At 37.4% G+C, this 10,241-nt stretch overlaps 1 protein-coding gene across 1 annotated transcript; it reads left to right on the top strand.

Annotated features, from left to right (window-relative positions):
• The first annotated feature begins 2,676 nt into the window (after positions 1-2,676).
• Positions 2,677-4,244, top strand: LOC131857937 (uncharacterized). Its single transcript, XM_059210727.1, has 2 exons — positions 2,677-3,102; positions 3,957-4,244. Exons 1-2 carry the CDS (start codon positions 2,677-2,679, stop codon positions 4,242-4,244), a joined length of 714 nt encoding a protein of 237 aa, XP_059066710.1.
• Positions 4,245-10,241: the final 5,997 nt, after the last annotated feature.

Raw genomic sequence — 10,241 nt, 5'->3', positions numbered from 1 at the left:
AGGGACAAATTCAGTAAGTTTGTAGGAAATAATTCTATTACTGGTGAGGAACATTTGAGAGCTTTTACAGATAAGTTAAATGATTATGAAGTAGAGAATGAAGATGTTGGCATGAAACTTTTTGTACAATCTCTCACAAAGGATGCTAGAGATTGGTACAGAGGGTTACCAACTGCAAGCATCAGTTCATGGGAAGAGTTTGAAAGATGTTTAAAAGAATAGTATGGTGACAAAACTAATGAAAGCTTTATGTTGAATGAGTTCAACAATATTAAGAAGTCACCAAATGAGGATGTGACTAATTTTAATATCAGATTTCAAAAAGCTATATGCATAAGTTATTTCAAGTTTTACGATTAGATGATAATGTTTGTCTAACTACATATATAAATGGTGTATATCCTTAGGGATAAAGATCCCCAAAATCTTAGAGATGCATTCAGGATAGCCATAAATGTTGAAGAAAACAAGAGAGCTTCAGGTAAGCTTGGAAGAAGAGAGGATCCCAGATTCTCTAAAAATGCAAAGGATAAAGTTGAGAAATATTTGGGATCAAAACCTAAAGAGGAAGACAAATGGGACAAGGTACTTAATACCTTGAATGATCTTAAATTAACCGTGGAAAAGAATGATAAAGGTATTGTACTAGAAAAGCCACAATTTAATAAGTTTAATAGGCCCCCAAGATTGCAGGATTATCCTTACAACACAAATTGGAAGGGTGGAAAACCATTTCAGTAGCAAAAGGGAAAAAGGGAATAACAAACTCCTGACCCATTGCAGAAACACATAGTAAATGTCGTAGAGGATAAACCTTGGTGTGTTGCTTGTCAATCACCTCATTCGCCTGATTATTGTGCTATAGTATAATTTATTTCTGCCAAGGATGAGTTACATGAAGAAGAAGAAGAACCTTTTGAAGGTGACAATGTTGATTGTCTCATGACTACTTCTTATCTTGGAGGACCATAATACTCTTCTGATTTTGAAACCCAGGACTTGGATATAGATCATCAAAGGCAAATAAGTGAATCGTATCATCAACAAGTTTTTTTTTATGAAGATTTTGATGTGGATGACCAAGTGTGCAATGCTAAACATGGAGAGGATTTTATATCCTTGAAGAGACCTTTAGATGAAGAAATTGCCAAAATAATAGTTGTTATGATAGCTCATGTTAAAAGTAATTATCAGTTGAGAAACAGAACAATTGGTGAAGATCAGGGTAAGCCTTCTGGTTTATTTATCAAAGAATTGAAAAATAAAGGCAAGGAGGTCAAGGAGGATAAGTCAAGGAAAGATGCAATCAAAATCAAGGAGGTCAAGAAAAGGGAGTGGGCTAAGAAACTTGAGATTGTAAAGCCCAGTGAGGAAACTGTTTCACTCAAAATGAAGACAAAGATAGTCGAAAGGTCTGCTGCACCTATTGGAAATGACATGAAGCAAAAACATAATGTTGGAGGCAACAAACCAAAGAAACATGAAGAACAATCAAGTATGTCTCTTTAATTTCTTGATTGCACACTTGTTGATATGCTTCAGTTGCTTTCTCAGATTATGGTTAAAGTTCCTTTACAAGAAATGCAAAGAATTGAGGAGCATAAAGAGAAAGCCATGGCCTGGGTCAGGGGTGTTTCTTTTTCTGGTGAGATTGAACATGATAATGTTTCTCATAATGTAAAGGAACATGTAAATAAGATTAAAACTAAGGATAAAGAGCTAGAGGGAATGATTTCTCAGATTCCCCAAATTTATCTTGAAGACACAGTAGATGAGAGCCTTGAAAATGTGGACCCTTTCTTTCTAAGTGTTATCATAAATGGAAGAGTCCTAAAAAATTGTATGATTGATTCTGAGGCTTCAAACAATGTCATGCCAGTGAGAATAATGCAAGCCATAGGTTTAAAGTAGATACTCCTCAAGCCAGATGTTGTGCTATGGATTCAAGAGAAGTGTCTATGATAGGTACTATAAGGGCACTACCTTATAAACTTGTTTCCTTCTCTGAGGAGTTAACCATGAGTGTCCTAATTGTGGACATCCCACCACATTATGGGATGTTGTTGTCAAGAAAGTGGAGTGCCTCTATGGGTGGAAGTTTGCAGTGTGACTTATCTTATGCTACCTTTTGTATTGATGGTAGAAATGTAAAGGTTGAAAGAGAATCTAGGGTACCATATATGATGGTGCATGCAGCAAACTCTGATGAGAACATGAATTGTTTTGTGGATACATAAATCAATGCATTCAGAGTTGAGGATTCTCCACAAAAGGAAAAAGAACAACCTACACCATTGGATGAGGAAGTAAAGAAATCATCAGGTGATGACAATTTATGGATAATATATTTTGATGGAGCCAGTTCTAAGGAAGGCTCGGGTGCAGGTGTATTATTCATATCACCCCATGGAGAAACTTTTAAATTTTCTTTTACTCTATCCTTTGCATGCACAAATAATGTGGTAGAGTATGAAGCATTGTTGTTGGGGTTGAGATTAGCTAAAAAATAGGGGATAAAGAATCTCAAAGTCGTTGGAGATTCTGAATTAGTCATATCCCAAATCAGATCTAAGTATGCATCAAAAAATAAAAAGGTTGAAGTAGAATAGAAATGTTGTATGGGATCAGATTGAGAATGCATTTGGTATTGATTAGAAGGCAAGAAGCCATAACAAAATGGTAGATCCACTGGCAAATATAGCTTTAAGGCCAGAAGATATCACTTTTGCTGGAATCTCGAAAGTTGAGGTTCAAACGAGATCTTCAATCTGTGACAACATTGAAAGCTGGCAGGTTTTCAATGATGATGATGGTATCTTAAGGTTTCTACATTGTGTAGATGAATATGAAAATCAGGAGATTGATTTTAGTTCCTTTGTACAAAGAGTGGATGATAAAGAAACAACATTTGGGAAGGAGGTGATTCAATTGAATACAAACAAAATTCCCAAAGGTCTGGTTATCCTAGAAAGGGTGTTTGATAGTCAGGATAAGGCCAAGGTTGCTACCATTGCCTCGCACCCTGAGGATTTAGAGGAAGTTAACCTTGGGATAGAAGGAGCCCCAAGAAAGGTGTATATTGGAAATAATATGTCACCCAAGGTAAGGAAAATGTTGATTGATTTGTTGAGGAAATATAAGCATGTCTTTTCTTGGTCATATGATGACCTGGAGGATTATAGGGAAGATTTATTTCAACATGAAATTCCTTTGAAGGAAAATGCTAAGCCTTTCAGATAGAAGTAGAGACCTATTAATCCAACCTTAGCACCTAAAATGCAAGAAGAGCTTGTCAAGTTAAGGGATGTTGGGATTATAAAACCTATCAGACATTCATCATGGGTGTCTAACTCGGTACGTGTGAGGAAAAAGAATGGAGATATCAGACCGTGTGTTGATTTTAGGATTTTGAATATATCTTCATTAAGAGACAACTATCCATTGCCCAATATGGAAGCAATTCTACAAAGGGTGACAGGATGTGAGCTTTTGTCTATGATAGATGGATTTTCAGGGTATAAATAAGTAATGGTCAAAGAATCAGAGTAGTACAAGACATCATTCACTACGCCTTGGGGAACTTATGTTTATGTAAGAATGCCTTTTAGTTTAACAAATGCAGGAGCAACATTTCAAAGAGCAATGGATGTTTCTTTTTCTGACATTATAAATGTGTTCTTAGTTGTATATCAAGATGATTTAACAACTTATTCCATGAAGGAAAGTGATCACTGTGGTCACCTTAAAAAAATATTTGACAGGGTTGTTGAATATGGAATATATTTAAACCAAAAGAAATGTGCTTTTGGGGTGACTTAGGGTAAGTTGTTGGGTCACATTGTTTCAAAAGATGGTGTAAGGATTGACCCAGAGAGGGTAGTAGAAATTGACAAGGTCCCTCAGCCCAAAATAATGAAAGGTATCCAATCATTCTTTGGGAAGATTAATTTTCTCAGAAGGTTGTCACAAATTTTGTTGAAATCAGTAGGCCTATATCCAAGATGTTGAAGAAAGGAACAAAGATAGACTGGGAGGGAGAGCCATCCAAGGCATTCCAGGAGATCAAGCAGGCTATTAAGAATACACCTATTCTGAAGACACCTGATTATGGCAAACCTATGCAAATTTTGTCATTTGCTTCTTTTCATACTGTTGTTGTTGTCTTGCTGCAAAAGAACTCAGAGGGTTTTGAACAACCTATAACAAAAGAACAAAAGAAAAACTACAAGAAATTTTCAAATTAATGATTTGGTTCTAATGGGGAATGTCAGATTAGAAGACAAGGAAAAACATGGCAAGTTTGATGCCATTTGGCTAGGCCCATATCTGATCCAAATCAAGTGGGGAGAAGATTCCTATTTTCTCCAAGATTTAAATTGTGATACTCTTTAATTACCTATTCATGGACAATTCTTCAAGCTTTACTTTTCTTAAAGTGGTTATTTTCCATGAGCATTAGTTTAAGTCTTGTACATATTAGGGTAATTTCCTTTCTGTTTGTGTAAGCCTGTCTAGGTAGCCTCCTTTTTGGTCTGCTCTACAATGGTCTGCTCCAGCAAAGATTATGGATCATCGCTTCATTCTGAAAGAATGAAAGTCCCCAACTAGAGCCACTGATAGGACCTAAAATTATATTTTGCAAACTTTTAGTCACCTGGTAATTTTTGTTCATCTCTAATTATTTTGGCTCTCTATTTTGTGTTTTGTGCTTGGGTTTAGGGTTTCTATGCATCCCAAGTTAAACCTTTGTTGAAGTCCTTGAGCTATTCTAATTTTACGTTAACTTTTTCCACTTAAAGCTAAGGGTTGTGTCATCGTCAATGGGGTTGTTTCTATATCCTAAGATGTGTGAACCTATTATCTTATGCGGGTCCCTTTTATTTTTCCATTGGGCTTGTTATATTTTCCTAAGTCTGAACCTTATGTTTGTTTATGTCGGTCATTTTATTCTAAAGGTTGAATTATGAAAGATTCATAAATTTGCACGTGCATTAAATGGATGGTGATGTTGTAATTGTAGTTAAAAAGATGCTCGATGGTTAAGCGGCTAAGGTTGGCGGTCACCATGGCATAAAAATAACATCCGAGCAAATCAGATGGTCCTCATGAACCCATGGTCAAAGTTGCAAAGAGGATAATCATCGAGTGCATCGCGAGATGATGCCACGTGTCCTGGACTGACCTAGGTGAGTTGATGATGTGATGGTAGTAAGTTGGATGTGCTACATCATGCCTCTGGAGGGCTCGCTTGCCACATGGGAGGGTCAATGTCAGATTGACAGGTTTGGTTCATGAGATTTGCTAGCATGAAAGACAATCGACGGTCAGGTTTTAAACTTTTTTCAAAAACAAGTTAGAGTCGTTTCTTCACTCGTTCAAATAGTTATGGAAGATATGACAATGACTCTTCGTTCCAAAAGACAATTAATATGTTTCTCAAATGTTTTGAATCACCAAAGTATTCAGAAGAGATCACTAGTACATTCAGGTAAAAATTTTGACAGCAAATCATCAGTAGTCCGATGCATTTTTGTCGCACTACTGACAAAAAAAGCCGTCAAAAACTTTTTGTCAGAAGTTCCGACTATCCTTGTGGTCGTCGCAATTTCGACATCAGCCCCATCCTTTCCGACGGCCGCCATTGATACTCATACCTAGAAAGAATACCGTCTCAATCTCGGGATATTGTCGGAATTCCGACATCAAAGCGTAAAAATTCCGATAGAGGAGTGTCGTCAGATGCACAGAATCCTCGTCAGAACTCTCCTGGAGGCCATCATAATTTGAACCCCTTGGCATCGGAATTACGACGGTCCCCAGGAGAGCTCCGATGAGGATGTTGTGCATCTGACGACACTCCTCTATCAGAATTTTTACGCTTTGATGTCGGAATTCCGACGGTAGGCCGATTTTTCAGAAAGAAAGAAATTTATAGAAAAAGATTGGCATTGGTATCTCTATTCTATCTCTCTTCTCTATCCCTCTCTACTATCTCTCTTCTCTCTCCCCTCTCTAGGTCTCTTTCTCCATCCCTCTCTTCTTCAAACCCACTCGGGGGTAAAATAGCCCTAAGTTGGCCTTATTTTGAGGAAAAATGCAAACATTTAAAGGATAAAATCAGTAATTTTCTACATTGCCGACCCCAATCTGTGCAAACCTTCTTGTTATTTGTGCCTAAATCTGTGCATGAGAGGAGTTCAAACCCACTCAACAAGAGAAGAGCACCTTAAGTCAGCTAGAAGGAAGGTATTATCATGAATTTAATAAACAATTATTGGGTTGGCCGACCTATGGAGGTGAAATGAAGGCAAATGTAAAAAGGAAGCATATAAAACAAAGATCAAATGCTCATCAAATTCAATTTGCAACCAATTAAGAGGAGAAGAATTAGGGAGTAGGTCTGTGAATTAGGTTATAAAATCAGATTAAATTTATTTGTGATGCATTATTTGTTTTTCATTTCATTCACGATATGTTCTTTCTTTCTTTCAGGATGTCATGAGGACTTCATTACAAGGAAAAGAACACCTTACCCAGCACGTAGAGCATGCCAACATCATGCTTCAATGCAAGGATGAAGACACTTGATGAAAGGAGGCTTCAAGGCATGAAAGAGGACATTGGCATCATGGAGGGTTTTCACATCAATATCAACACCAAGATTCACGAGTTTAGGATGGCAACATGAGGAGCTAAACCTATTCAAAGCTTTCAACAATACAATACAAAGGAAGGAGCATCTCAAGGCGCAAGGACAATGTCAAATGATGATCAAGATATTATGAGGATTCAACAAGGAAGAAACAGAAGACTATCTTGCATTCCCTTCGAAAATCCAAGAATAGCAATCAGTAGAATAAGGAGAAATCGATAAGGATTGCTTTAAAATGAAGGGATCTACAACACGATAGGCCATATGTAAGACATCAATCACTAATGATCAAGGTATTCAAGTCAAAGTTACAAAGGTGATCAAGGTTGAATAGATCAAGAATAAGTGGGTTCTACATCAAGCCTAGGCATTACAAAGTCTATATCAAACATATTCACCAAGGTGAATTACCCCACAAAGAGCTAGATTTTTGAATCTCAAAGAGGATTTCATCAAAGCAAGCCATTCAAGTCAAGTATATGCACCATGAAGTTGAAGCAAGCATCATCGGTATGGAGATGCAACAAAAGGAGGACCAAGCATCATCAAACATATACTTCATTAAGCACACGGTCACATAAAAGGATCAAGAACTATCAGGAAGATGGAAGGACACAAACATGATCAAGTAGATAGTTTCAGAAGAATTAATCAAAAGATAAGGACTTGATCATCTAGATGATACAATTTGGGAATATGTCCCATCACCTTCATCATGTTGAGAAAACTAGATAACATTGAGTATCAAGAGATATTGCTCAATCACATAAGCTTTGTGATGATCGACTTGGCAAGTTGAGTTGGCATCCAATCATCGTCAACCTAATCAAGTGAAGCGACATTGACATGTTCAAGTTCATCATACTTGATTCATCTAATGAATGAGCTAGTGACACATTGCAATGCATCAAAGTTTGTTCAAGCATACCTAACCTATTTCCTCATTGGTTAGAATTCAAGGTGGACATGTGTCCTATTCAATGTAATTATTTAATTGGCTAGAATGGAGTTTGTTATAACAAGCCCTAATTAGGGTTTCACTATATTATCTCGATTGTTGATTTGATAGTCAATCTGGGCATTCTTTATCTCTTTTGTCTTTTATTTTCCAAGCAAGTTAGTGTAGAGTCCAAGTTCTGGTAGAGTTCAAGAAAAATGTAAGCCCCCTTGCGATTCCAGCAAAATCACACCATATTCACTAAGTCTATCCCATGCAATTAAGTTGCATAGTTCGTATTGTAAACCTTGGATTTGCTTTGATTGATCACTTTGTTTAGCATTCAAAGTTTCTTTGTTCAAGAGATGATAGAATACCTTGGTATTTTATTGTGTTCGTGGTGCATAAAAAAACATCAATAGGTGGTTCTAGATGAAAGATAGTTGTGGGTTTGCATGCATGTTTAGTGCATGATTCAAGGAGGTTGTTTGCAACTTTCTCATTGAGGAGATGTTGGTATGCAATCATTAGTCCCTCATCATCTCTACAATATTTTCTTGATGGATTCCTTGACTAGTGGAATTGTTTGGCAAATCAGATTTGGAGTTGATTTGGTGTCTTTGTCTTGAGATCCATATGGTATTTCTTTGTATCTCAGTTTGCAAGTTATTTATGTGATGATGAGTTTTACATGCGTCACTGTTTTAGATCTACAAGTTACGCAGTTGTATGGATTTAATCCACCCATTGGTGATGCAGAGCCCTTGTTGCTGAGACAGGGTCCTTCACTCAAGAACCCCAAACAAGGACCCTACAACTTCTACAAAGACATCAAGGGTTGGATTGGTTTCAATTTGATTGTTTTCATACCTCTCCCCATACTAAGCCATCTGGACAATGCCAATCCCACAGTGTCTCACAAAAGTCTCTCAAGACTCAAAGGCCACTACACCCAACCAAAGGTGGACACACACTTCCTAAGGCAATGGGGACCTCCAATACCTTGATTTAGTATCCTATAGGGTTAATAGACCTATTCCAATCATCAAACATGATGTATTGAGAAAAATTAGTACTGCTGCTACAATTAGGCCTGTCACGCCTAGTAGCCCTGTCGGTCTAAAAAACTTAAGGTTTCTTGTTAATTTCTCAAAAGACCTCTACAAATGAGAGTGTATTTTGTTTCAAGTGAGTTCCAAAGGATTCCAAAAGGGTTTGGGCAGATCCAATGTCTAAAGGTTATAAACCCAACTTCACTCCTAGGCCTAATAGCCCTAATTATGCCACCTTAACAAAGGAAGTATACTCAAAACCTGCTGCCTGGGCAAAGTAAGACCTGAGACATGTGGGAGACATGGATACAACATAAATTACCAAGTTATAGCCCTTCGTTCCACCGCTATCATCATTTGTGGGGTCGGATGCATACCCAGCCAAGGTGGTCACATAGAGATGCCCACCTCTAAAACTTCAAACCCTTGCCTTTACCTGTCACTTCCCTACAAAAGGTCTTGGAAATATTAAATGAAATTTTCACCACTTGCTTCACCCCAAAGGCCATGCAAATCCCATGAGGTATCAGCAAGAAAAACTCATATTTGTTGTCAAACCCTAGGTAGACTGTCAAATCTGGGGTACCTTCACAAAAAACCACTTTTCTCATGGCTCCAGAAGAGTTAGAGGCTCAGACTTGTTGCATTGGAAAGTTAAGACATGTGAATTTCATATTCAAGAGGTTTTATGCCCTGGAGAAAGCCATACCATACGGAATATGGGAAATAGCAGCAAAATGCAGGAAAAAGACAGATTTTTATTGGTTTCTTTGTTCACAAAACTTTCATTTTCCTTCAAAAACCTTGCCAAAGGTTGGAATTCAACCTTTAATGACCCTTCCAATAGTTATCAACTGATTTTGGAAACCAACATGGCGGTTTGGAGGAAGTTGCAATTTTGGGTTAAAAGTTGTCATAGTTGCTTGACAACTTTTGACAACTTTTGACATTTTGTCCTCCTAAACACACCTAGACACTAATTGACCCCTAAGACACTTAAAACTCTTCAAATTCACTAAAAATTCCTTCAAGGCATGAATAACCCCAATTTCCATATACCCAAGGTGATTTATAACACACCTACCTAGGGCATAGGCTTACAAGGTGGGGTGACTTATTACATCAACATGAAAATAAACCAAAACTATCCTTAAGTGTTTCAAAACATAAAAACCAATCAAGAGGATTTTTATTCTTCAAGAATCCCATTATTTGAATTTGAAGATGCCCCTGCATCAATTGGCTATAGTGAGATGACTTGAATGTGGACTGTCTATATCCACAAATCTATGGTCATTTGTGCATTGGTATGTTGCACTGGGATGGGAGGAAGGAATATTAGAGTACCCAGATAGTTATATATTGCCACTCTTAGTGTGGGCCACTATTAAGGGATTCTTGAATGGTCAAGGAAGGCATACAATTTAGTTTGCAGCAATGAAGTTCCCTAAGAGGGCATGATGCCAAGCTTTTTTGGGGGAGTTACCTCCCCATTTGATGGGGAAGTTGCAGCTTTTTGGACAAGACTTGGCTTTGATTGTGAAAGTTATGCTTGCATGATTATGAAAGGATATAAATTTTACACATAGGATCTAGATGC

The sequence above is a fragment of the Cryptomeria japonica genome, chromosome 8, assembly GCF_030272615.1.
Source record: "Cryptomeria japonica chromosome 8, Sugi_1.0, whole genome shotgun sequence".
Lineage (NCBI taxonomy): Eukaryota > Viridiplantae > Streptophyta > Pinopsida > Cupressales > Cupressaceae > Cryptomeria > Cryptomeria japonica.
The sequence above is the reverse complement of the archived record's forward strand: the minus strand, read 5'-3'. Positions and strand labels throughout refer to the sequence as shown.